General features: G+C 59.9%; 1 protein-coding gene across 2 annotated transcripts; it reads right to left on the bottom strand.

Annotated features, from left to right (window-relative positions):
- Positions 1–1273: 1273 nt before the first annotated feature.
- Positions 1274–27190, bottom strand: LDB1 (LIM domain binding 1). 2 transcript variants are annotated; one of them, XM_040070674.2, is made up of 11 exons: positions 27089–27190; positions 7473–7575; positions 6833–6877; positions 6536–6611; positions 6203–6305; positions 5835–6007; positions 5486–5608; positions 5226–5309; positions 4789–4912; positions 4198–4346; positions 1274–3840 (listed from the first exon to the last, which is right to left on the bottom strand). In XM_040070674.2, the coding sequence occupies exons 1-11, from the start codon at positions 27111–27113 to the stop codon at positions 3610–3612; spliced, it is 1236 nt and encodes a 411-aa protein (XP_039926608.1). In that variant the 5' UTR covers positions 27114–27190; the 3' UTR covers positions 1274–3609. The 2 variants fall into 2 exon arrangements, with proteins under 2 accessions (XP_039926608.1, XP_039926609.1); XM_040070675.2 differs by having other exon boundaries at positions 4204–4346.
- Between the last annotated feature and the right edge of the window lie 515 nt (positions 27191–27705).

Genomic DNA, 27705 nt, shown 5'->3' with positions numbered 1-27705 from the left:
GGCACCCTGGGGCCTCCAGCACCCACGGCTTCCTCATCGCCATCTCCCAGTTACTGCTTAACTTTCCTTGGCACAAGCAGGCACGCACTCGGTGACCTCAGGTGAAGGTGGCACAGGGAGGAGGGCAGCCCTGCTTCAGGTTTTCTTCCTGGTCTGGCCCATGCTGGCTGCCAGGGTGTCAGGTGGGACCGTCTGGCACTGCCCTGGCACTGGGATAGGGCAGCAGAGGATACAGATTCATCCCAACAAAAGAGGCAGAAAAAACCAGCAACAACTAGTGAGTCTCTCACAGCACTGGAGCTGATGTGGGGAAGGAGGTTTGGGGGCTTCACAGGTACCCTTGGGCTTTCCAGGTCAGAGCTCAAGTCCGAAGTGTTGCCTTGGGGCCCTCCAGCAGCTCTCGGGCGCATGCGCAGGATCTGTCACAGATGGCAGGACCTGCTCCTGCAGGGTCATTTCTCCTTCCCACCCAGGGCATCCCACTGAGCCTGCCAGAGCTCGGGGCATGTCAGAACCAAGGCTACTGATGCCTCAGCTCTGGTGCCACACCATGGGCTCACCAGGGCCACCCTGCCCTCACTTGCCCAGCCATGAGCTCCTACCACAGCACCTGTGTCCTGCAGCGCCCCCGACCTCAGCCCTGCCAGAGGAAAGGATAGCCTGGTGACATCCCTCACTGCAGATGTCAACCCAACCCCTGCCCCTGCTCTGAAGACACAGGTCCATCCTGCTCTCTCCCTCTGCTGCATCAGCCCTGTTTTATGAGCATGGTTTTCCCTCGTATCCCTAATGATGCTGGCACAGGGCACCCCAGCCTCTGGAAGGATACTGGCAGAGTCCCCATGGAGGCTGGCCCTCTAGTGGTGCCCTGCCCCTCCTCTGCTCCCCCCAGGAAACCTCCATGCTGCTCAGCAGTTCCTGCCCTGTTCCCAGGCAGGATTACTCGGTCCCCACTGCTCCCCAGGGAACATGCCCATCACCTTGGTGTCCGAGAAGGCCTCGAGCTGCTTGTTTGCTCTAGCTTGCGGACTGGGCCATTTCCCAGCAACCCTGTACTTACCCTTGCTGGGGTTTCTGCTTTCCACGGCACGGCAGGGAGCCAGCTGTGGGCCGCCTGGGAACCAGCAGGCAGAGGCAGGCCAGCATCATCTGGGGAGCACAGAGAGCCCCGTGCCCACACCCCCTGCCAGGGCACCAGGGACATGAGGGGACCCCCCTCTGCCTTGCCCGCATCAGCCTGGTCCCAGGCTCAGATATAAGTGATCAGGACAGCTTCAAACCGAAAAGTCATTTTATTGGTACCATACATGACTCATAAATGGCACAAACTATGGAGGGGAGGAAGGAAGGAGAGGAAAAAAAAAAAAAAAAAAAAAAAAAAAAGGCATTACAGTGTGCCTATGGCAGTGAGGGCTCTGCACCCTCCACAGCAGCCATGCGGCATGGCGTGGAAAATCGTACCTTAACTGCGATGCAGAGCCCCCCTCCCTGCCACACTGGGCTCCCACCCTGGGATCCCACCCCCACCTGCAAAGGGGCTGTGGGGACCTCTGTGCCTGGGGGTCTGAGGGGCTGAGCCCTCCACCTCCAGCCTGCCCATAGAGGGGCCCAGGAGCCAACACAGGCATCTCTCCAGGAATCTTCAGCTTAGGATCAGAGCAGGGCTGACTCAAGGCTCTGTCTCCCTGCCTAACCACAGGGACATCAGGAGAGGACACACAGGGTGTCCCTCACACCATCTCAGCAACCTCCTGCAGTCGAGGAGGCAAGGCATGGGGTGCTAATAGCACCCCTGCAGCAGCCAGAGCCCCCGGGCACAGGCAGGCCCTCAGTGACACCTGCCAGCCCCAAGCCCCACGGGGCAGTGGGACACGAATGGTGGGATCCCCAGCAGGGAACTGGGGGGGTGTCTGACAGAGAGAATGGAGTACACCCCTCATTCCCCCAAACTTCAGGGCTGCTCCGCCTGCCCCAGGCTCCCTAACACACGCAGACAGACACACAAACCTCTCGCACACACACTCTTACACACACTTATACCCCCACTAGGGCAGTTCCCCCCCCACAGCAGCACTTGTTGCAACCCCACCACGGGGCAGGTCAGGGGGTCCCCGTGGGCAGCCCAGACTCTCATTTCCCCCCAAAACCCCACTCCAAGGCTGATGGGGTGAACTGGTTAGTTAGCACAAACATCCTCCCGCGGCACCTCCCACCTTCTCCTTGGAAAAAGCCTTGGAAGGGATTATATTTTTTTTTCTCTTTTTCTTTTTTTTTTTTAAACCAAAAAAAAAAAAAACCCCAAAATTATTATTTTTCTCATCGTTTCCCCTAACATCAATGGAGGCACCTGCTCTAGTGATAACACATTGAAAGAACAGTATCGTACACACTGTCTACAGCGCGGAAATGTACAAGCACGAGGTACACGAACCCGAGGGGGGGAGCGGGGACAACAGCACACAAGATTTACATTGAGAAGGGAGGCAGGGGACTGGCCCCCCCCAGCCTCTGGAGGGATTAGAAAGGAAGTCTGCAAAGTCTCTCCTTGGTTTGAAGCTCTCCGAACTGGATATAAAACGAGACTTCCAAGAGAAGAAGCCTGTACAAAAGTCAGGACAGGGTAAAAGGGCTCAGGGCAGGAGGGGCGAATGGGCAAGGGGGCTGAGGGGGTATTTTTCCCATTTTTTTTTTTCTTTTTTTTTTTAAACTTACAATTTAATAATATTATTTTTTTTTTCTTAAAAAAAGACAAAAGTAGGAGGTACCAGGAGCCAGGGGTTGCAAAGGGGCCCCAGGCAGATTCACGCAGGGTGGAGGGAAACACAGGGGCTGCAGGCAGGGAACAAGGGCACCGGCTACTCCGGCAGAGCCGCAGGTCCTCCGTGCACCCCAGCCCCCCACCACGCACTTCCTATATACAAGAGTCCCCCCATGGCTGTGCTGCGCTCTCGCTCTGGGGAGCGAGGGGAAGGGGAAGGTGCAGGAGAGTGGGAAAATGCGACGGGGCCCCATCCTCAACACCATCCCAGCACTGCAGGATCTGACCCTGGCTGAAGCTCCATGGCAGAGCCCGAGGCACAGGGAAGGCTTTCCATCACTGCCCCTCCCAACCAGCCCCATGTTGGAATAGGGATGTGCAATCCCACTGCAAGTGGCTGCTCAGCAAACGCCAGCCACGGGGCCCAGGGAAGTAGAGGGTCTCTGTGCTGTGCCAGACCCCAACACATGGCATCTGGTAACGCCAGCCACTGCCAATACCTCCCCAACACTTCCCCTTCACTCGGCAGGGAGGGGTCAGGCATGTTGGGACAGGGATGAGAAGCTCTCCGGGCAAGAAGCAGAAAAGAAGAGCGAAGGGGGAATAATGGAGCGACGGCCCCGGAAACCCACCCCTGCCCCGGGGTCCATCGGGGAGGCAGGCGCGGGGGCGCGGGGAGGCGGCGGGGGTGACGGCTGGGGGCTGCCTGCCCGGCGCGCACCCCGGGCCGCGCACCCCGTCATCCACGCGGCGCTGATCCGCCCCGGTACCTCGCCGCTTCCCAGTCACTCTCCGTTGCAAATGTACAGGTAGATTGGTTGGGACCGAGTCCACGGGGCGGCGGGGGGCCGTTACTGCGACGCCTGCGACGTGGGGTTCTCTGACTTGCTCTCCTGGCTGGAGGGCGGTTTGCTGTTCCAGGGGCTGTTGGCCCCCAGCGCCGGCGAGTTGTTGAAGCTGTCCTCATCGTCGATGCCATTGGCGGCGTCAAACTGCGTGTTCTCCAGCCGGGTGATGAGCCGCTCGTCCTCGTCCCCAAACTCCCCCCCCATCAGCGTGGGCTCGCCTACCACCATCACATCCTGAAAGGGGAGACGGTCCCGAAACATAATCGAGGTGGGGGGAGCCTGGGCCGCTAGACCCCCCTCTCATCAGCACAGCCCCTTTCCCAGCCGTAGGGCCACTTCCTTATCTCCACTGCAGAACCCAAGCCTGGGCACTGAGGGGAGCAAACACATTCTCGCTCCCTTGCAGGACAGCAAAGGACTCAGGGAAGGCAGCTGGGACAGCCCCTCCTTTTCCCCATCATGTGGGAAGAACTGGGGTGGCTCAGATAGGCAGTCGCTGGGGGTGTCCCCCTAGCAGCTCCCAAGGGCAGGGGCAGAGAACCCTCCCCTCCACCCCAGAGGAGGAAGAGAGAATGGAAACGGGATGCTTACAGGTACCTGACTGGACAGGGCAAAGGTGCTGGCTGGGCTCTTCTTCTTGCTGTTGCTGTTGTTGGTATTTCCCCCACCAGAGCTCATGGTGCTGCCCCCTGACATCTTCCTTTTCCGGCGCTTGCTGGGCTGCTGCCGTGCTGGCTCGGCTGGTGGAGGACGGAGACATACGTGGTCAGTCCCAACAAGAGGAAGCTGGTGCCCCCCAACCCCTTTTATGCAAACCCTGCTTCTTCAAGGACCATGTTCCCCCTCCAGGCTGTATCATCACCCTCCTCACCTCCACAGCTCCGCTGTCCTCCCAGACCAGAGGACAAGTGAAGGGGCAGGAACACTTCCATCCCTGCTTTGCTTTCCACAAGCAGCTGGCATCCCCCAGGCAGGGAGCACTGGCTGCCTGCAGCCCTGTTCTGCCCCACTGGGAAGGCAGACCAGCATAGAAAGAAGCCAAATGCCTGGTCCACCACCCCCAGCTTCATGAAACAAGGCCAAGAACAGCTCTGGGGCTAGGAGAAGCCTGCACCAAGGGCAGGGCCTGAGCAGGCAGTCCCAGAGACCCCCAGGCAGCACAGCAGGCAGTGTGAGACTCACCGGGTGGAGCAACCATCCGCTGCCACTTCTGGAAGAGGCAAGTCTTGAGGCAGTCCCGGGGACTGAGGCTGTAGGTCTTGTGCCGTGACATGAGCTCCTGCATTGGTTCTAGGATTACACAGAGCTGCAGAGAGCAGACAGACTCTGGGTTAGATTGCAGTGCTCTGAGCCCAAGCAAAACGGAGACCCCACAACCCTAATCCTAACCCTAACACCTCTACAGGCAGGCGTCTGTGCTGCAACGACCCAAGCCATGCCGTGAGCTTGTGGAATTTGGCAGACCCACTGCCCCACAGCTCTCTAGAGCCCCTCTGCAAAATCCCTTTCGCAAAGCCGGCCTTGCAGCCTACCCACACCCCAGGGCAGCCAGGCAGCTGTCAGGCAGCTCAGCCCACAAGACATGGCATAGCTGCAAACCCCTCTTCTCACACACTTACTCGGAGGTAGTTGAGTGTGGAGTTTGAGAGCCCACAGCGTGTGATGTTCTTGGATAACTGGTCCAGCATCTGGGGATCCTGTGCCTGGGAGTGAGAGGGACAGAAGGCTCAGGTGCATCCAGGCTGGGGACAGCCTTCCCGTGCCCCGGCCTGTGATGTGGGGCTGGGTTGAGGTCCCCCAACCTGCACAGCAGCCTGAGGAGCTCAGCAGCCCCATGCCATTCATGCCCAGGGGAAGGAACTCCTGGAGCTGTACTCACATGCATGGCAAGGATGCTGCGAGGAATAAGTTCTCGATGCTGGCGGATGCTGAAATGCCACGTCTTTATCCTCATCATGTCATCAAACATGAACTCCAGGTAGAGCCGCCCCTCCACACACACCTAGGCAGGCAGGGCACAGGGTCAGACACAGGCTGCCCCAGCTTCCCCCAGCCCAGATCCCCCGGGAATCCACTGCTGGAACATTCCCACAGTGGCTTGCCTCTGCCTCTTGGCAGAAGCCATACCCAGGAGCCCAAAATGCACAGCCTCATGGGACTGCAGCCACCAAGAGGGCACAAAGAAGCAAGGCAGGAGGGGCAGCAGAAACTGTGGGTGCAGGCAGTACCTGGGTGAACATGGGCTTGCCATGCTGGGTGACCATGGTGCACTGGTCACAGTCCAGCGAGACGAAGTTGTTGTGGAAGGACTCCTTGGGGTGCTTGAGCACGTAGTAGAGCTCCGTGGCTCCCCCCTCAAAGATGCTGCGGAAGTAACGGGGGATCAGAGTCCGGCCAATTGCTGCAGCAGGAGAAGGAGGAAAATAAGGTCAGTAAACTGGCTCATGTTCCTTGGAATGTACATGAGAGGGTCCCCCCATACCTTCTGGCAGGAAACAGCTGAGCTCTGGCACCCTACCCACATCCCCCCAAGCACACAACTGTCTCCTGCTGAAGGGCAATGCCCTCAGGAAGGAGGGCTCAAGCTGGTACTCACTGTATCTCTTTGGTCCATCCTCCAAGCAGAAAGTGATTGTTAACATGGCGTCATCCTCAAAGAACTCCGTGGTGAAGGCATCCCACCACAGATTGTCACATTCCTGGGGATGGCAGAGAGATACTACGTTATGGGGAGGACAGACAAACAAACAGACATTGGCTGCCAGGCACAGCAGCCACGTGCTCAACCCACGGAGGACTGTGCTCTGAGCTGAGTGCTCAGAGATGGGAGCGACAAGCCCTGACCCATGGCCACACATGGGAGAAGGCGGTGGGGGCCCCCACTGCCAAAATATTGCCCTGGCCAACCCTCCCTCTCCCAGCTGCCTACCTCTGTCCAGTTCTGCAGCCGCTTGTTGAGCTCAAATATCCTGTAGTCAGTCTGGTTCCCGTACGGCGTGTGCCTCCTGCCCAGAGAAGACAGAAGCCATCAGAGGGGAAGGCAGCCACAGGGTGTGGAGGGCTCCTGAGCCCACAGGGGAAAGACATACAGCCCCTCCAGGGCTGGCAGAGTCTGAGCAATCCTCCCACAAGCCCGCCCCACCCAGCATGCTGGCCCTGCTGAGACTCCCCCACCACAGGCACGAGCTCCCCCCAAGCAGGGTCCACACCAGCCCCCCATGCTTACCCGATTCCGGGCTCCAGGTACGTTGGTGGGTACATAGGAGTAGGTCTAGCAGTGGAAAGAGATGTAGGCAAGTCAGTGCTGGCAGGGATCTCCCTGCTCACCACAGCTCACCCTTCCCTGGCTACAGCAGGCAGTCAGGCTCACTGGAGGTGAGACCCTCCCCACAGTGCAGACAGTACTCTGGCTGCCAGTATCTGACAGTCCCATGGGTCGACCTGTAGCCCAAAACCGGGCTCCGATCCCACATCATTGGCTGCTCCACCCCTGGGGCCTACCCAACTGCTCCTTGGGGATGTACCCAGCTCCTCTGCAACAGTGACTGCTGCCAGGCAGGACAGACATTGAAGAAGGGGCTGTTCTGGCAGGAGCTGGGAGGGCTTCCTGTCATCCCAGGAGCTTGGCCAGACAAAGGGCTGGCCTGACAGAGCTCAGGACCTGGAGGCTTCCTTCATTCTGAGTATCACTCATTCTCAACCCACTATCATCTGTGCCTGCCCCAATTCCCTCTTTGCTCTTGCGCTAACTGAACTCCATGCACTGCAGTCTCTGTTTGCTGCTGGGAAGCATAACACAGTGACCCTGGGGTTCAAACTGCAGAGTGTCCTTGACATTGCAGATCCCTCCCTGGACCGCAGCTCACCCCACATCTCGATCCAGCATGGTGCCTGGGTGGAAGGGGGGGAAGGCGTTGCCGTTCGGGGGCTCCTTTGGCGAGTACAGCTTGAATGACTTAGAGGAACAGCCTGAAGAGAGAGAGAGGGAGGGGACAGGGTCAGTCGGGGGCACTCTGTGAGGAGAGACACCCTGCTGCTGCTGCTGCGAGGAGGAGGAGGAGGAGGAAGGAGGATGCAGGACCAGTCAAACCTCCATCAGCACAGCCCCATCCCCTCTCTGCTTCCCCCCTGAGGTCAGCCTACTCCCTTCATTCCACACACAGCTCCAGGCCTCCCCTGTGCAGGATGGAACTCACGGGGTCAAGGCTGTGCTCTCAGGATCAGCAGCCAGAGGGGCCCAACCCCACCCAAAGGGTTTCTCACTGGTACCCAAAGTTTGTCAGTTCTCAGTTGGCTGGGCTCTGGGGATGTGCCCGAGTGGGACAGTCCAGCTGGTGAGCCTGGAGAGGGGCTGGTTGGGCCCTAGCCCTCCCTCCAGCACTGCTCCTAATCCCACTGACCGACCCGGGAATCACACAGGATCTTTTCGCTGACCTTTCCATCGTCATGGTGACGGGTGAATAATCGCCCGGAGGGATGGATGGCGGGTCCCCAGGCAGCCACCATCTGCCGCTCAGGCAGGCCAGTGGCCACCCGGATCCAGGCGGACAGAGAGATCCGACACAAGAGCCCCCAGCTGTGATCAAACCACCCCAAAGCCTCACTGTCCACCACAGCACCAGGGCAAAGGACAAGGAGCCCACAGAGGAGCACGGGGTGTGATGGGGTCTGCAACGGAGCACGGCGATGTGTGAAACCAGCCCACATCCTAAAAGCAACCTGGGGCCCCCCCAGACCTGCCAAGAGAAGACATTAGGTATGCCGGGCAGAGCCAGCCCCGTTCAGGCTCCTCAGGGGCAGCCAGGGGCTCCCACACCCACCGGCCCGCTCCCACCACAAGGGCAGGTTCCCGGGAGCTGCCAGCAGCGCTGCCGAGCCCCGCGGGAGCCCCGGCACGCCCGGGGCTGGCAGGACCCGGCACGCTGCGCCAGGATGCTGCTGAGGCACGCGGCTCTCTCCCTCCCGGCGGGCAGACGGGCTGACCTGGATGGGGCGCAGCGGCGGGCAGGCTGCCAGGCGGCTCCGGCTCCACCGGCCCAGCCGGCCCTGCCGCGCACAGACACGTCTGCCCCCGTCCCGCCGCGGGCGGGGGCCCCGGAGCCGAACATGCCGGGCTACCGCTGCAGCCGGGATCCCCATCGGCCGCCCGCCCGCACGCAGCCCTGGGACGGGCGCTTCCCAACGCCCACGAGCTGCCAGGACTGCCACCCGGTCCTGCAGAAAGCAAACCCAGCAGCGGAGGGAAGCGTCCCGGAGGCGCCAGACGCACCAGTGCCCCTCTGGCTCCAGACCACGGCCAGGCTGAGCAGAAGGGTGCAGGGACGGGACCGGAGCGCCAGCTCGACCACGATGGATACAGGAGGGCAGGAGAAAGCACCAGAGTCCAGGAAAGCGGTGCTCGCCAGCACAGGGATTCGAGATATCCAGCTTGTTGCAACAAAGAGCTCATTAGCCAACAGGGGTGAATAACCAAAGCATCACCTTCACCCCTGCCGAGCCGTCCGGGACCCTAAGTCAGCAGTCACAGGGATTGCACACACTGCTGAGCAAGGGCTGGTCAAAAATAGAGGGGGGGGTCACCTCTCAAGCATTAAATCCCACTTGCAACAGGGGAAATATGTGTTTTACTTCTTGATTTTCTTGAGGCCTTTTCACCACGTTTCCCCACAGCAGCTGAACCCAGCCCCTCTCCAGCACCCACCAGGATCTACCAGTCCTGTGGGGCTGGAGCCAGCCCAGTCACTCAGCCGTGGCTCACTGCTCCCACTCCTGCCTGCCTGCATTGAGGATAAGTGGGACATGGCACAATTTCTCATACGGCTGCTAACAATGTCGGCCCCTTGCTCTTACTGTTTTCATAGATAAAACCGTTTTTAATAGGGAGCTCGGTGATGCTCAGTTGCTGCTGCAGAGGAGTTTTTGCTTTCTGCTTTATCCACATCAACTTGTGCCTAACGGACATAATAATTCAGCCCAAACTGTACTAGAAACACAGCACTTCTATTTCCTCTATTCTGTTGTTATACAACATGACACTGAAGCACGTTCAGTGCACAGGAAACTTCCCAAAACTCCCAAACTATTGTTGAAAACAAACCGATTCATTAGGCAGAGACAGCAGTGGCTGGAGCACTGCTTGTTTCTGGTCATCATGTCCTGAGGGGCAGAAAAAAATCAGGCCCAGCAGGTCTCATTCTTCAATTCTTTGTTTTTATTCACTGATGAGACATGGGAAGACTAAATTCCCATGGCTACTTGCTGTCTTCAGTCACCATCTTGTTTCTCAGGGTGCAGGAAGGTCTGGGGTAGTGAGACCAGGGTGACACAGCACTCTCCATCCAGTGTGCTTCTCACGCTCTTCCCTAGCTCCCTGCTGCTGGAAGTGGGACAGCAAATAAGCCAGGTCATCACTTCTACCCAAGCCTCCACTTCCTTCCTGGGCCTTTCCCAGCAGGTTCATATGGACATGCCCTGCTTTTAGAGCTCTACTGAGTGACCCGTGTCAGGATCTAGAGCAGTGGAGAAGAGCCTGTTATGTGACCTCAGCAAGACTGGCATCCTGACCAACAGTGTAAAATATGTCACTGGATTCAGTGGCTTGAAATAACACTAACAACAACCTTAGGATTTGATACAAGTTGTCCAAATTCTACATTCACTGTAGACACACTACACACATTACATGAATCAACACAATTACTTTACAGCAGCAGAAACACCAACTTGGAATCACACACGGGTCATGCTGCCTGGTCTGGGACATCCCTCCATCACCACCTCTTTCCTTCACACTGCCCAGCCGCCTGCAAGCCCTGTCCAGCCAGGTGCAGTGACACAGACCTGCAGGATGCAGCCCTTCCCAAGCCAAGCCCAGAGCCTGACCCTAGCTGGTGTTTCTGCATGCCCCTGCACTGCCTCCTGTTTTGAGAACAGGATCTGGGCAGGCTTGGTGATCCAGACAGGCTTGGTGCAAACAGGGATGCTGCTTGGAGGCTGAGCATGTAATGCCCCGGTGGAACAGAAGGCAACAGGAGATGCCTCCCGTGGCTGCTCACAGGTGCTGACCCAGCGACACAAAACATGCAGCAAGGGAAAAAACCAGACTGACACTGCAACTGGTGAGCTACCAGCCCAGGCAGGTCTGGGCAAACAGCGCAGTGCTCGTGGCCAGGTGGGCGGCTCCACGGCTCCTCTTCAGCGCAGAGGAGCGGGTGGAGAGAACCCCGTGAAGGGATCTCACAGCTCAGCATCCTCGGCCGAGGCCAGGTCCACAGACCTGCCGCAAAAGCGTGGGCAATGAACAGCTCCAGATGGGTGGCTGCCCAAGGAACAGAAGGCAGGTGCTCTGCCCATGACTCATGTACAGCCCAGCACTACCCAACCCTCCACATGCCTTCTCCTCTGCTGTCCCTGCTTGCAAACTATCAGCCCTATGGGGAAAGCTCATCCAGCACACTGCCCAGTGGGTCTGATGAAGCAGGAATGATTCACATCCTAAGCAAGCTCACAGAGCTGCGGAACATGATTTCCAAAGGCACCAAAAGCACAATGGACACCCCACAGAGCCATCAGAGCCAGGAGATAGCAGGGTACCATGAGCCGAGACTAGCACCGTGGAGCTGCCTGCCTGGCCAGGGGACATGGAAAACAGGGAGAAAAGCCCCTGCCTGAACTCCCATAACTTCAGATCCCCATTAAAGAGCAAAGAGCTCCTGAGGACAAAGACAAAGCAGCATCAGCATCCTGTTCCTCCTATACCTGTGGCCGCTGTCAGGAATCGATGCCCCCCTACCAGACAGGAGCCATCCCTGACTGGGCAGCCCCGTGCAAGCAGCAAAGCTCACTGGCAAAGCAGACGGAAAAAATATAAACGATGAAAAAAAATGAAGTAGGGCTTGAAAGGGGCCACAGGGTTACAGCTCTGCCAGGGAGTGTCCTGCTCCTCCCAGCAGCCTGGGAAGAAGAGAGGCCAGCCTTGCTAAAGGCAGCCGTGCTTCCCGGCATGCTCCATGCCTGCTTCCTGGCTGCCTAACAAGGCTTTAAAGTGTAAATAGCGGCATTGTTTCGCAGGGCTGCCTCGATGGGGTGTGGGAGCCCTGATAGCAGGAAGAAACACATCTTCCCAGGCCAGTCCCAGTGGCATGAGGGTACTATCTGCGACGGGGTGCAGGGCAGCGTCTCAAATAATTCACATGGTTTTGCCAAGTGATAGCGCCTGGTGTCCGGGAAGTTGGCAGGGCTGGGAGGCAAACACAAAGTATTCAGAGTGAGTGGGACAGGCAGAGGCACATGGAGCAGTCCGTGATCTGCCCCCACAAGCCTGCCCTCACCTCTTCTTTCTCCATTTCTTTGGAATAGAGGGGATCAAGAAAGGCCAGTTACAAACTCTGATGCTGTTCTTATGCCCACAGGAACCCAGGTGAGACCTACCAAGATATGGCCTGAGACATTATCAGTGACAATATCAACTTGCAGAAACCCCATCTGCTTTAAAAATGCTGATGAAGCTGAAGCTTCCAGGAGGCTGGGCTCTCCAGGGGAGAGGAGATACCACTTTTGGGGGAGACCAGATGCCACGGACTCAGCGGCATCCAGAGGCTGACCCCAGCCGGGACACTGCCTGACCCTGATCTGTCCGAAGGCAAAACCCACATCGCCGCCTGCCCAGCTGCATGCAGGGATTACCCTCTCACTTTTCCCAAGCTGCACATTCAAGTCATTCACAGAGCTTATCTGGACCACAAGCTGCCTCCCTGCCCACACACCACGTGGCTGTACACGGTGTCCCAGCCCCAGGTCACATCCTGTAATATTAGTACAAAAGTCCCCCACAGCAGCACACAAAGCATCTGAACCCAAGGGTGCTCTTCTCTGCAGATCGGGTCACAAATTTAGGGGGACAGCCACAGAAGGGATAATTACCTGCAGCTAATTATTACAAAGTGACAATCTTGATGCAGGCTGCAAAGCAGTGCTATATGAAAGCACCGGGTGAGGAGAACCTGGCCAGAACATTGATTTGCAGGTCAGGGCCCAGCGTAGTCCCACAGTCCCAGCTCTGCCAAGGTCCAGGGTCTCCCATGAAGGCATCTTCTGGAGCTGGACATTCGGCTGGGCCCCAGGGAACTGCACTGCCCTGCAGTACCTAGGGACAGCAGGAGTCTCCTCTTTCCCATTTTGCTCCTCAGATGATTCAGACACGTAGACGGGGAATTCTCCAGGAGGGAAAAAGGGAGAAAAGCACACCCTGCCAATTGCAAAACAGCCAGAAAATTGAATCACGTCCAAGGCTGCAAGCCCCAGATGCAATCCCACAGATAACCCAGTTTCAGCTCCACTACTATCAACTTACCATGAGGCAGTCATTTCCTGCAACTCTCAGGGAAATATCCCACTGTCCCTAATAACTCCTTTCAGTTCACTGTCTCAAAGATGATCCATAATCAAATGCTGTCAGCTTCAGCCTCAGGAATGCACCTTTCACATTTTCAGACACTTTCCCTCTCTCCCAGACCCCTTTACCCTGGGGCCCTGCCACCCTGCAGCGACCAGGCTCACATCCCTCCTGCAGCCTGCATAGGTGCAGCACCGGCAAACAAACGAACAACGTCGTGTGGGAACCATGGGGCTGGAAAAAAACCCCTGTCAGCATACCTAGAATAAAAGCCTCCTGACAATTAGGATTTTCATCATCAAAGGTTTTCTAGGCTCTGCGGCAACACAGAAAAATTCAGTCATAGCTAACCCATGCTGATGGCCCGGCAGAACATGAAGCCAACATCCCTGCTCACGGCTGCTTGCCTGCCAGGCACACGGCGGAGCGAAACTACACAGCTCTGCATGATATTGTGGGGTTGTTGCTCAGGGCAGCCTTCCACAGGGACAAGATCTGCCCGGGACAGCTGGAGCTGAGCGCCACAGCGCAGGAAGCGGCAGCGAGAGGCTGAAGCCTGTCCTTACGCTGAGAGAGGGGGATCCACAGCGATGCTCCAGGCCGGCAGGATTCCCGGCGCTGCTGCCTCGGAGCGCAGGAGGCTGTCAGCCCCCACGTGGCGCATGGAGATTTGCGATCCCGGGATGCAACGCTCCGCTCCCCCTCGCTCCCTGCCGCTGCCAACGGCGCCGAGAGCTGCACGCTGGGACGCGTAGTCTCTGGAGACGGCAGCCCTGCCGCCGCCGGCCGTCTTGCTCCATGTTGCCTCCTAGGAGGAGCCCCGCAGCCCTGGCAGCCGGCCAGACGCCCGCTCCAGAGGGGGGAAAAAAGCTGGATAACTCCCGCTGCGAGGATCCAGCTGGCCTCGCTGGGGCAGCATGCGCCCGGGGGCAAACCACGACGCTGGCCTGCAGCGCCTGCCACGAGGTCTGGACCGCTCACAGATGCCCACGGAGAGGAGGAACAGTGCGAGCGCGGCAGGAACCTACTCAGCGCAGCTTACAAAGCACCTCCATTGCTGCTTCGAGCCGCCAGGGCAAGCCTCTGCCCTCCTGCTCAGGAAAAACTTCCCTCTTCTCAGTACTTGGTCAAGAGGCAACATGGGAGCGGCTGGAGCGGGGACAGGCAGGCTGCCTGCAGCTCTGGGGACAGAGCAAATGCAGTGGCTGCTGGACTCACACCACTGCACCGGCAGCACATGCTGCCACTGGTGTCAGCACTTTGGACAATCAGTGCAGGATGGGGCCAAAACCCCAGGAAGCAAAAGGACAGGGTATGGTCAAGCACACCTGCCTGGTGCTCCTGAAGGTATGAGGAACCCAGCCCCAGGGAAACGCTCTTACCCCGGGATCCCTGGTTACAGCTCCAACCGGAACAACAGCAACCCACGGGGCAGTAAACCTCTTGGTGGCAAGCGTCACAACCCACAAACACAAACAGAGCAAACAACAGCAGGAGCACTCTGTCCCCAGATCACTCAGAGGACAGGAGGTTTCCAAGGCAGAGGGCCAGGAGAAGTGCTATCCTGCTCTGCCACCACCCGGGACTTTTGGTTCATATTGTTAATGCAGACGTCAAGCTCACGCCAGTGCAGAGCTGCAAGCACATGAAAGAGGGCACGCTGAGAGAGACCACTCTGGGCCAAGCACTGCTGCCACCTTGCCAGCCACGGACCAGGGAAGGAGTCCAGGGGCCGGACTGGTCCATATCATCCTCTGCCCCCACATCCTGAGGGCTGGGCAAGCTCAGGGTTGCCAGCTACCACTGCTCTCTGAAAAGAAGCTGAAAGAGGCTTTGAGTCCCCAGCCTGGGGCACCTTTGCTTCAACTGAACTTTTGTGGCTTTTCACTGCCCTTTTCCTATTTCACATGGATTGTGACCTGCTCCTGGTGAGGGGAAAAGTCACCAAACGACAGCAAAACCTTTGTGTCACCAAACCTTCCAGCACCAGCCTGTCTCCCTTGGATCACAAGTTTTCCTCTTTAAGGCAACACAAGTTATGTGTCACTCCGTTCAGCACTGCTCAGTCTTGAAGGGGTGCTCAGATCACAAACCTGAGATTTCTACAGAATCAGGAGTGGAAAGACTACATTCAGTTCTACTTTAGCGAAAACCATAATTCCCCCACAACGAGAATACTCCAAAACATAAGGCTTTAAAGGAACACGGGCACTGATATTTACCCATACTTGCAAGAGAAGCAGTAAGAGCTGATACCTGACCATCACTGGAGTTGCTGCAAAAGTGCTCAGACAACGTGCTATCAAAAGCATGTGGAGAACAACTGAGAAGACCCTGGGACGGGGTGTTTGCTCTCACACCTGCCTGGCCCAGCCTCAAGCAGGCCCAGACCCTCCTGGTGAGAAGAAAGCAGGTGACGGTATGAAGCGTGGAGTCAGTGCACACCGTGTGCCCCCGGAAGGTGACTCCCTCTTAGGCTCCACAGCCTTGGAACCCTTTGCTCACATCTCACCCTGGGAGTGGCTGACACCTCTGGTTTTGGCTCCTGCTGCGGCACTGGCTTTGGCTAGGGATGGCAGTTGCTCAGCAGGTTCCTGACATGGTGCCTGGCTTCTGCCAGCTAAGGTTGCAGCGATGGGACTGGGGGCTGCCCAAGCTAAGGGGGCCCCAGCAGTGCTTATCACCCATCCCGAGTGGCGGGCTGGCAGGGACTACCAGGCCAGCCACCCGAGATCAGGGCAGCCTACCACAGCAGGCTGTGCCAAAGGGGCTCCAGGAGAACACCCGCCCAGCTGAGACACCCCTCCGCAGCTCTGGCATGCATGCTGACTCCTAAACTGAAGCTCCTGAGTCTTCCCCACTCCTGGGGATGCTTCGCTCACCTTCAGCTCGGTCCCCACTTTTGGCTGGCCCAGGTCAAGCCAGTGCTTTGTCTGCCATGGAGGATGAGGCCCTTGTGCCCATGGCCCCCTGAGCCTGGACACCTGGCAAGGCAGCTTCTGAGAGAAGATGCGCGGCCCTCGTGCATTAGCACCCCTTGGACCTTTTATTCCCTTTGAGGCACCGGTGGGAGGCTGGCGGGACCCTCTGAGCTGCAAGCAAGGATGAAGTTGCAACAAGCAGCGAGGTACCGCGGGTGAGCAGCCCCCGAAGCTGGGCACTGGCCCTGTAAACCCCGTGACAACGCACGCAGGGGGATCAGGAGGGTGTGGGGCAGCTGTCAAGGGGCTTCGGCAGGGGAAGAAACCCAGAGAAGAACAAAGAGAGCTGCGGGCTGGGATGGAGCAGGGCACAGCGGGGCATGGGGGCTGCTGGCAGCACCCCACCAGGCTGGGGGTGCTGCTCCAAAAGCCAATACGTGGTGGAAAAAAAGGGTAGCCAGGGGAGTGGAGGAACATCACGGGCAGGGAGGGGGAGGACATACACTGGAGCTGGAGGGGAGGGAACGAGCTGAGGGGCCAAGGATGCACAGAGCAGCTGGGGAGGGATGAGGGACGGGAGAACTGGGCAAGGATGGAGAGGGGAGCCGAGGAGAGAGAGGAGCGCTGGGGACAGGGAGAGCCGGGCCGGGGGAGCAAAGGGCGGGCAGGGGCCCGCCGCGGAGACCCCGGGCCGTACGGGGGCCCGGTGGGGAGCGGCGGCCCGGTGCGGCCGCGCGCAACTTCGCAGCCGCGGGGGCGGCGCAGGCGGGACCCCGGCCCTCACCTCCGTCGCCCGAGCGGGGCCGCCAACGGGGTGGGGTGGGGGGGACGACCGGGAAACTTCCGCGGGAGGGGGGGAAGAGGGGCGCGGGGGGGGGCGGGGTGACTCACGGCGCGGCGGCGGGCGGGGGTCCGGCGGCGGCGCGGCGGCGGCGGGCGGGCGGCGCGGGGCCGCCGCGGGGCGGGGCGGGCGGGGCGCGGGGCGGGGCGGGGGCGCTTCCTTTGTCTGCGCCGCGGCCGGGACCACAATGGCTGCGGCGGCGGCGGGGCCCGCTCCCCCCGCACCGGCTCTCCCGCCCCGCGCCGCCCGGGGGCCCGCGGGCCAGGGGTGACGCCCGAAAAGGGGGTCCCCGGAGAGCCGTGCCCCCCGCCCCCCCCCCCCGCTCGGCGCCGGTACAGGCGCTCCCGGGATGGGGATGCGGGAGCCGCGTCCCGCTGAGGAGCTCGGCGGCAGCCGGGGCAAGGATTGTTTCCCTGCTGCGAAAGTTTGAATAAAAATAGACCTTTTCTCTAGCTTGGTTTTGGGGTGTCTGAAGTTTTTTTCAGGATTTTTGTTTTTCTTTTTGAAACTTGTTTCCCTTTCCCCCAGTTTCGGACGAGAAAAGAAAAACATAACCGGTTTGTTTGGGAGGGGGGGGATGAAAAACGAAATGTTCCAGTTTGCAGTTGCCATCATACCCCCGGGGTCTCCTTTCCTTGATAAAATTGCAACCTCTTCCAGTTCGGAGATTTTACAAAAATTTCCATTATGAAAATTTCCGTTATTAAAAGAAAAAAAAAAAAAGAAAAAAAATCCCATTTTCCCCATTCCCCTTCTGCCCCACATCTGTCCCTCGCAGCTTCTGCTCCTGCCCTGGCAAGTCAGACAGGCACAGACCTCTGCTGCCAGCCCGGCTGGCAAAGCCCCTGGGCTCAGCGCACACACATACACACACTCACGTACTGGTACAGCTCACACACACACAGACACACGAGCTGGTGTTCACACCGATGGGCTGGCATGCACTTGCACGCCTTCCCGCACGCCTCCCGGCACAGCTCCGGCTGGGTGTGCACCCATGCCTGGGGCATGCACACCCTCCCACATCCCGCTGCTTGCAGGGCCAAACCCGCACCTCATCCCCTCCCCAAGCCTTGCGGTAATGCAGGTACAGCCAGTTGGGTCCTGCCAAGCACACTTGCTTCCCCCTCGTGCACCCAACAGAGCAGACATGGTGGGTGCAAAACCTTATCCATGAGGTTTCAGGGGTGTCCTCCCCTCTGTGCTTGTGCACCCCCAAAGCCCTGCACCGGAAGACTGGGGACAGCCCCTTGCTCCCCAACCATGTTGCTGTCTGGGAGCAGCACTGGAAAGGGACAGGCAGCATCCCCTCACGCCTGTCTCCCATACTCATCGGCTGAGTGAGGCTCCACCCCTGTCCCACTCCACATCACACCATCATGTTTTCCTCTTCCTCTTGCAGGGCTACCCTGCAGTATCATTTCCCACAGGCACATGGCTAAACAGACCAAAACTCCTCGTAAATCCCAGATTTACAGAGAGAAAAACTCACTGTAAACCTAAAAACCTCTGTGACCCCCTGCTCTGTGAAAGGTACATGCAGCTAGAGGTGCCCATATTGTCAGTGCCTTGATAACTGAGCACAGGGATGCCGCGAGTGCCCCTTGACTGCCTGTCCTCCTGCCAGCCCAAATCTTGTGGCACTGGGTGAGATAGGGCTGCAGCATGCTGACCCCCATTGTCATTAGGCCAAAAAAAGTGCTGGCTGCAATGCTGGTGACAGCTACAGTAATGGCACAGCCCTCCTGGCCAAGACAGGCCATTTAACACAATTCACCTGCACCCCATTCCCACTCCAAGGCACAAAGACGCACAAGGCACAACCACCCACCAGCACTCAACACCACACTGCTACTGCAAAATACCACAAAAAACAATGAAAAAGGGGCATTTTGTCCCCATATTAGAGACACCTGGCACCAGTGCCATGGCCAGGGGATCAGAGAGCAGCCCCCATTCATCCCCAGGCCCCATGGCCTGGCCCAGTACATCCACAGCAAACATGCCTGGAGCAATTTATCCCGGGGCTCAGTAGCCCTCCGGGACTGCTCACGTGTCCCCGCTCAGCTCTGACGACAGTGCTGGACTGGTCCACGTGGCTGCAGCAGCCCCAGCTGTTTATGGTTATAGCCGAGTTAATAATTAAATAGATGCTGGATGGAGAGCAGAAGGGCTGGGATGCAGCTGGGAAGCGTGTGTGGCAGGAACGGTGTGGGGGAGCCCCTTCCTCACGATGTGCTCATGCCCACACCGTGAGAGGAGCAGAGGGCCACCCTGTTTTTGTGGTAGGGCACTGCATCCCCCAGATCGCAGCCTCCACTCTCCCCCCAGCAAGGGCCCCATGCCTGCCTGGTCTCCCCAAAGTCCAGCCCTGATCCAACACCCAGGACAGGTCTCAGCCCAGGGAGCTGGCAGCAGCTCGGGAGCAGGAGTGAACACAGGGATACATCCCAGGCAAAAGGATGGGAAGAGCCCGGTGGGGACCATGGTAGCCAGGGGATGCCCAGCTCTCTTATGCCTGTGGCCATGCCTCGGCGTGCCTGCAGAGTGTGCGTGAGGGATCCCAGGTGAGCAGGGCATGCTCACACTGACACCCAGCCGGGGGCCCTGGCAAGCGCAGGCGTAAAGAAAGGATGCAGACATGCACTTACATAAAAAATAATAACAAAAATCTGCTAGCTCTGCAATCAGCACAGCCTGCACCGGGAGACGGACAGGCCTGGCACTTCCAAATTTCATGGACTTGTCCAAATAGCAGCCAGAGCTGGGCACTATCGCACCACACGCAGATGCAGCCTGCAGAAGTGCAGCACAGCACGCATCCTGGAGCACCCTCCTTTCCAGAACACAAGAGCCAACCCCTCCAATCCTACCATCCTTCAAACAGAAATATGCTTTGTTTCCCCGTTTCTCAAGGAGGGGCTTCTCTCCCCCCTAAAGCTATGCATTACCAGATAAAAAGGGAGTTCTGGGGCAGGAGGGGCCCTCATTTTTGGCTGGAGAAGCCACAGCGCTCCGTCTCTCCAGAGGAGGTTTGGGGGAGGCTAGAAACTACATGGTGAGTCATGCCAGGCAGGCAGCAGATCCTGGGGGCTCCTGGGATTAACCCTTCAAAACCAGAACCACTTCTAGACACCCAGGGGCAGAAATAAAGCCAGTGCGCTGGGAAAAAGCTGCCAGAGCAGAACGGGAAGTTATAGGGTCAAATCTTGAGCATCCTGCACGGGACGGAAGAATCAATCTGAATATGCTAGCAGTGGACAAGCAGCAAGTGCAATGCATTGGTGCCCATCCTCTCCCAAACAAGAGGATGTGGAAAAAGGTTATGGTGGGTTACGGAACCCCAGAGTGCATGAGGCTCATATGGGGTGTCCACCCTCACATCATGCCTTGTTCTGGTGTGGTGGGTCAGCCTCATCACCACTGGGCTGCCCACAGGCTCCAACGGGAAGGTGCAGTCCACAAGCAAGCTTTGGCATGTCCTGCTAGAAGGGGATTTCCCCACGGCACCAGCACCAGAGAAATGCCTCACAGTGTTCCTGTGCTGTCCCTGAGAGGTTGCAATGCACGTCCTGCAAGAGTTCAGCCCCAGCATGGCCACCCAGAGCAGTGAGCCCCAGTTCCTCTGCAGAAGCCCAGGGCCAGCCTGCCAGAGCTGCAGGGTTTTAAGGCTCCACTAGAGCCTCCAGGTGGATTCTCTCATGTTACAAGAATGGTTTGTTTTACAGCCCCTTTCCTGGCCTGGGAGCCCAAAGCAGGGAGGGGGCGACATGCAGCATGGCTGCACAGCCCCAGCATCCTGCGCCTGCCCTCTGTCCCCCAAGAAGACCATCTACCCTTCAAGGGACTGGCATTTCTGCTTCAAAGAGAAGCCAAAGCAGAATCCTCAGCACTCAGCCCTGCAACTCCAAGAACTCAGTCCTGGTGAGAGAGCACCCTGGTCCCTCTCTATTCTCTCCACTCATATCCCAAGCCACAGAGGACCCTTGGCATCCATAAGAGATTAACATAGCCAGGAGCTTCCCCCCACACCAAACACCCATTCACAAAGGCTGCCATCCCTCCTGGTACCCACATGTCACTGTGCCCTCCCCCGCTGGGAGCTCCCCTGGGAGAAGGAAAGGGACATCTTACAGGGCCATGGCTGTACATGGTTGACTGGAAGCAGGTAACCCTCCACCAGCTGAGCCCACCCTCTGCCACCCCCCCCACACGGTGCTGCTGAACGCTCCGGAGCAGCTCTCCGAATATAGCAGCATCAAATAGCTCCATCAATAATGCATCGCTTCTGCTTCCTCTCACTGTCGTGTTTTCGTTGCTAACATGCGTGTCCTTCCTGTTAGCGGCTGCCTCCTCCCCACCAGCTAGGCCAAGCAGGGACACAGCCACGGTGGGATGGTGACGGCAGCTCTCACAGCTCCAGGTCCAATTCCTGCAGGGACTGACACAGAGCCCCATCTATTCCACTCGGGGGTAGCCAGGGGCTCTGGTGGGGAGCCCTGCCAGCGTTCAAGCCCCCTGCTGCGCACGCGCTGGCAGCAGGCACGGCGACTCGGCATGCCGTGGCTGCCCAAAGGATTTGGCAGGGGCACCGAGCTGGGAGGAGCATATTAACATCTCCCCAGCCTCAGCAGGGAAATGCCCCTCCGCAAGGACTTTTGGCAGCCTGGCACTCCCCATACCCAGGCAGCGCCCCTGTTCCCAACTCCATGCAACGCCACATCACATCAGGCTCCTCCAGCAGTTCTGCGTTGCCATCCCTGGCAGGGAGAGAGCTCCCGCTGCCATGCTCCTGCCTGCCCCTGCCCGCAGCTGCCCTGGGCTCACCCCGGGCCAGTTGGAGCAGGCAGGTCGGGGTGCCTGGACCTGCCCCATGCCCAGCAGAGTTGCGTGCCTGCAATGCCACGAACTGCCATGGGCTGCCAGTGGGGAGGCAGGAGCTGGTGTGGGCAAAAGCTGGCACCAACCGCCCTGCAGCTACTCACAGCAGGCAGGGGCAACCCCTGCCCCGGAAGGGAGACCCCCCCAGGCTGCACAAGACCCTGCTTGGAGGAGAACAAACGTAGCAGAGCAGAGGTTGTCGCAACCAGCTGCTGCAGAATGGTCTAGCATCCCAACACCACCAATGTCCCAGCCTGGCTTGGGCTGCAAGTACTATGTCCAGCCACTGGGCTGTACTGCAGAAACCTGGCTGCATACACAACACTTGTCCCTTGGTGTGTAGTAGAGGGCCTGAGGCTGCTGCTCCTGCAGAAAGCAGGGGCCCTCCCACCCCCTCACCATGAGGCCATCCTGGGGCACAGGCACCGTCACCTTGGAGCAGGGTAACCTCTGACACCTGACCATGGGTTCTACAAAGCCGAGGCAGAGAGACCCTGCAAAAGGGGGGCAGGAGCTACATCCTACAGGGCCCCCCAAAGGAAGCGGCAGCAGAGGGGTGCGGGCAGGGTGTTATCGGTCGCCCTGCGGGCAGGGCGGGTCAGGGCTGGACAGGGGCCAGCGCCTGCCACAGTGGAGATTACGCCTCGGGTTTAACGTTCATCCCAATCCATGACCTGCCCAGGAGAGAAGGGGCTGAGCTGCACTGGGTGGCTGGTCTGACAGCTTTGGAGACTCCTGAGCCCCACCAGCACCCCTGCTCAAAAGGGACATCCAACACTGGTGCACAGCCCACTCTCCCACACCCCCATAAGCACGCAGCAGTGAACCTCCCAAAAACCTGCCAGCATCACACCCGCTGCAGCCACACCAACCCTGCCCAGCAGAGACCGCGGGAGAGGGGCAGACCGCTGCCACTATCCTTGCTCCAGGTGGGGCCCAGCAGCCCCCTGGCAGCCCTGCCTGCTCCCCAGCACCCTCCCCCCGACACCGGCAGGAAACCGCAGCTGCAGCCTGCGGGCAGCTGATAACGGTCACCCAGCCCCATCCTGCCTGCACCCCACCACCCGGGGAGCTGTCCCCACACCCACAGCTCCCCAGGACCAGGGGTGCACCCACACCGTGCAAACGGCAGCCCCAGGGCCCAGTGTCACCCTGCATAGGGCTGGAGGCTCTCGCAGCTGGTGCACCAGGACACGCCAACAGTTGTTGTGCACAGGCACCACGCTCCAAAGTGTACCAGCATGCTCCTGGCATACCACACAGACCCGTGCCTTGCATGTTCTAGCAACATGGATAGGGCGGGAGAATCCCAGAACAGAGTGGGGGAGGAGAGGGTGGCAAGAAATCGAGTGATCTGACAAGGGATGGGCAGGGGACACTCGAGCTGCTTAGGCTTCTGCCCTGCCTGGGGGCACACAGCCACCTGGCTGCTGCATTCCTGGCCACAAGCCCTCCAGGATCACATGGGGACCTCCCTGCCCTGAAGGTCCCATCCCCCAGGGGCACCCCTCACTCCCCAGGGAGCAGCTTTCACAGCAGTTAGTGCTGAGCAGGTAAGAACGTTCCTGGAATAAACTTGGGGCCCAGTGCAAATACACAGTGCTGAACCCGCTTGCACTGGTGTGGCACTAATCCATCTGAGATTCTCCAGGCAAATCCTGGGTGAGCTTGCACTGTGACCGTACCTCACACCAGCAACAGGACCCCTGAGGAATCCCCTCGCTGAGCACCAGACAGCCACCCATCCTGACTTCGCCATAGCATGCCAGAAGTGGGCAGGCAACACAGAACACATAGTAAGTATCTAGTGCCAGGCTCTGCCGCTGAGGGGGACAGGACAAGTAACACGTTTCACCCAAACATCACTGGTAACGTGAAGAAAGCCTGGACTAGAGCACACTGATACACGCCATGAGGCCTCGGGACCCCTACCGCTCCTGTCCTCCCTCAACAGGCCCAGGGGCACCCCAAGGTGCCGGGCACCCCTGGGGTGTTTGGGAGCCAGAGCCCACATGGGTCAGGGCTGCCTGGCCCCCCCGCCGCGGCACTCAGCCCGCTCGCCGCCATCCCTTTCCCAGCGCATCTGTCGCAGAAGGCATGTGGCACAGCTCGGCCTCGTGACGGTGGGGGATGCACGGCGCCAGCTCGGCAGAAGGGAGGAATACGGCAATGGACCGTGCCCTGGCTGGACACGTCCATCCCGGGACCCAAAAGCATGTGGCTAGGGAAGATCTCCCTCCTGCCAGAGGGGTGCACAGGCTGGTTCTCTGCAAGGTGTCCCAGGGAAGGTGCTGACCTTGGGAAAGTTGCTTCCCTGCCATGAAGCTGGAGCCAGCCCTGCAGGGAGGAAGAACAGCTCCACTCCGGTTGGCTCCCCTCCTCCCCCTCTGCGCTGACACCATCACTACAGGGGGAAAAATAATGATAATAATAAAAACAATTAAGAAAGAAAGTGCAGAGCATGCTGGGAGAGTGAGAGGTGCCCCCAGGGGTCAGGGCCCCGCTGGGGTCTGGATGCCAAAACCTGTCTGCCGGCCCCGCTCCAAGCCGCCCTGGGCACAGCACCACCAGCACCAGCGAGCTGCTGCCCCAGCCTCTGCCACCTCCACTCCTGAGCCCATTACGCTCCTGCTGCTCAGCTCTCCACATCTGAGGTGGGGAGGCAAAGCCCTGCTCAGCCCACCACTGGCCCCAGCAGCGCCCCACCATCCTCGGGCACAAGAGTGCATCAGGTTCCCAGATGAGCAGCCTCCCTTCTCCAAAGCTCTTGCAGAGGGGAAGAAAGGAGCAGGAAAACATTTCTGGAGGGGTGTGAGAGGAGCTGCAGCGGGGCAGGATGCACCCCCAGGGACGGCAAGGAGTACATCACCCCTCTGGAAGGGCACAACTTGGAAGGGGGGCAGCCAAAACCCCCCCCCGGCAGCAGCTCCCAAGCAGGAAACTCCTCCAAGTTAATGCAGCCCTGAAGAGCAGCCTGGGCAGAGCGGCTCATTAAATGTTTCTGGCTGGCGGGAGGCCAGCGGCAGAGCTTGTTTTTTCTATATTCCGATAAACAGTCCGGGGAGGGGAAGGGGGAGGGGGGCGCAGGCTCTGGATGTGCCACCCAGCCCCGGCGGGGGAGCGGGGGAAGAGGCGGGGGGCACACGAACATTGCACGGCAGCCTCGTGTCCTCCCTGCCCTGGGGTAGCGGGAGGGGCGGCGGGGCGGGGGACACACGACACATGAAGCCATCCACAGGGACACTCCCAGGTGAGGGGTGACCCCACGGCTCCACATCACCGCGCCGAGGGAAGACCCCCCCTCTTCTCGCCCACCAACACGCCGATGACATTCCCGGTGGCGCGGGGCCAGCTCCTGGGGAATACGACGGGGCCCCACCGTCGGCCGTCGCACGGCCTTCGCCCGGCCGAGGGGGGACCCCGCCGGGGCTGGGGGTGTCGGAAGGGGTGCCGTGCCCCCGGTGCGGGGTGCCTGCGGGGCGGCTGCTGTGGTTTGCTCGGCCTGGCTCGCAGGGAGGTTCACGTGACTTTCTGCTTGAGGAAGCAGCGCTCTGGCAGCTTCCAGTGGGAGATGGAGGAGGAGGAGGATGGGGGAAGGGGCCGCCTGCCTTCATAGAAACACGGTGGCGAGGCGCAGGCAGCGCAGGGGCGGGGGGCCGCCGCGCAGGGGCACCCCTTCCCCACCCCGATTATTCAGCTGCAGACCCCTCGGCAGAGACAGCTCGGGGCAGGAATGGGGACCAATGCTGTCACGGCACCCCACTGCCTCCAGCAGCCCCCCAGCATGGGGTTCTGGCCTGGCAGGAGGCTCTCTCGGGACCACAGGGATGCTGCCATGGAAGCTGAGCTGAGGAGCGTCCCTGCTGTCCCCCCACAGGGACCCCATGTGCCAGATGCCCAGGGAAATGGCAGAACCCCCTCCCCAGAGCCCCCCAAACTTGGCTCCCCATCTGCTGGCCAGCGCCACGGGGACCTGATGCTGGACAAGGTTCCAGCAGCCCTCCGAGACCCCTGCCCTGTTCCTGGCACAGCAACATTCTGCACCCAGAAGGCGATGCAGTCAGGCCAGAGGCGCCAAACCTGCCCCCAAGCCCAGGCGTGCAGATGAGTGTCCCTGCGGCAGCACCATCCCAGATGTTGAGACCTCACCAACTCATCACACCTCCTATGTAGTCCGGCAGCCTCGCTAGCCTGCAGGCTCCTGAATTAGGAAGAAACTCTCCAGCAGACGCCCCACAATGGCCATGGTGGGGGGCCATACAGCATCCATGAACACCAGCAGCATTGCCAAACCTCTGCAGGGACGCCGTGCCTCACACCCACACAGGGAGCTGTGGCACCCTATTGCCACAGGACCTATTGCCCTGGCCACAGGGGCATTTTGGGGTCACTCTTCACAGTGCCACCTGCATGTCTGCAGCACTCTACCCGTGGGGTCCCAGTTCCAGGCTGGTACCAGCATCCATGTGCTCTTGGGTCTCAGATCTCTTAGTCCAACAGATCTCAGGATCCGTGCCATGGGAACCCCAACACCCATGCCACGGAGTCCTAGCCTCACAACCACATCCCAGCACCCGTGCCACAGGGTTCCAACCTCACAGCCGGATCCGAACATCCATGCTGCAGGGACTCCAGCCCTTCAGCTGGATTCCAACAACCCATACCATGGGGACCCCAACCCCATGGCTGGACCCAATAGCCACACCACAGTGACTAGGACTCCAGTCCCCACACCTTGCTGACACCCATAGCTTATCCCCAGCACCAGCACTATGGCCAAACCTCAGCAACTACACTGAGAAGTCCCCTGTGTTGTACTCAGCTCCCAGCAGCCATGCCCCAGGAATCCAGCCTCATAATCAAACCCCAGCACCACCACCATGAAGACCTCAGCCCCACAGCCAGATCCCAGCACCAATGCCACGCAGTCCCAGGGACCAGTACCACGGAGAACCCATCCCCATAGCTGGACTCCAGCACCAATGCCTTAGAGACCCCAGCATTAATGCCACGGAGACACCAAGCACCAATGCCATGGAGACCCCAACACCAATACCATGGAGACACCAAGCAACAATGCCATAGAGACCCCAGTCCTGTAGCTAGAGATGCCAGCCCCAAAGCAGGACAGCAACGTCAATGCAGTGGGGACCCTAGCCCCAGAGCCGGACCCCAGCGCCCATTCTTAGGAGAACCAGCCCCACAGCCGGACCCCAACACCATGGGACCCCAGCCCCACAGCCAGACCCCAGAGCACATTCTCATGAGGCCCAGACCCACAGCAGGACACCAACACCATAGGACCCCAGCAGCACAGCCAGACCCCGACACCACTGGGGCCCCCACCCCGAAAGCGGCCCCCAGCTCCCCACCCAGCCCCGATACCGCGGGGACCCCAGCCCCAGGGGCCGCCCCCGCCCCGCGCCCCGCCGCCGCGCCACTCACCAGGGCATGCACAGCCCACTGACATCTTCACATGCCTGGCCCGGCCGGGGGTCGCTGCGCGCTGCCCGGGCCGCGGGGGTCTCGCATGGGCGGCGCGCCGCGGGCTCCGGCGCGGCGGGCGGCGGGTAGCGCCGCGGCCAGAAGCGGGCGGGCGGGCGGGCGCGCCGCGAACCGGCGGAGCAGCGGCGGCAGCGGCAGCAGGAGCAGCGGCGGCGGGGGCGGTCGGGGCGGGGGCCGCGGCGGCGGAGCGGGAGCGGGGGCGGGGGCGGCTGCGCCGGCGGCGGGCGGGCGGGGGCGCCTCTGCGCGTGCGCAAGGCGTCCCGTTCTTCTCCCCCCCCACCCCCCCCGCCGCGAGCGCGTGCGTGTTGCGTGCGTGCGCGCCCCCCCCTCCCCGACTCGTCGCTGCCGCCACTGGCGCGCGCGCGCGCGCGCCCCCCCCCGCCCTCCCTCCAGCCACCGTGAGGGGCGGGGGAATCCAGTGTGTGTGTGGGGGGGGGTGGTCCGTGAGGGAGGACATGAAGCGAAGGACGAGGGGTCCCCCCTCCGCTCCGAGGAGGCTCTCGGCGCTGTGCCCTAGGGTTTGCAGCCGTGGGAGCGCTCTCCCCAGACCCCCGTGG

This window comes from Hirundo rustica, chromosome 8 (assembly GCF_015227805.2).
Source record: "Hirundo rustica isolate bHirRus1 chromosome 8, bHirRus1.pri.v3, whole genome shotgun sequence".
Classification (NCBI taxonomy): domain Eukaryota; kingdom Metazoa; phylum Chordata; class Aves; order Passeriformes; family Hirundinidae; genus Hirundo; species Hirundo rustica.
Note: the sequence above shows the minus strand (reverse complement) of the source record. Positions and strands in the feature narration are given on the sequence as shown.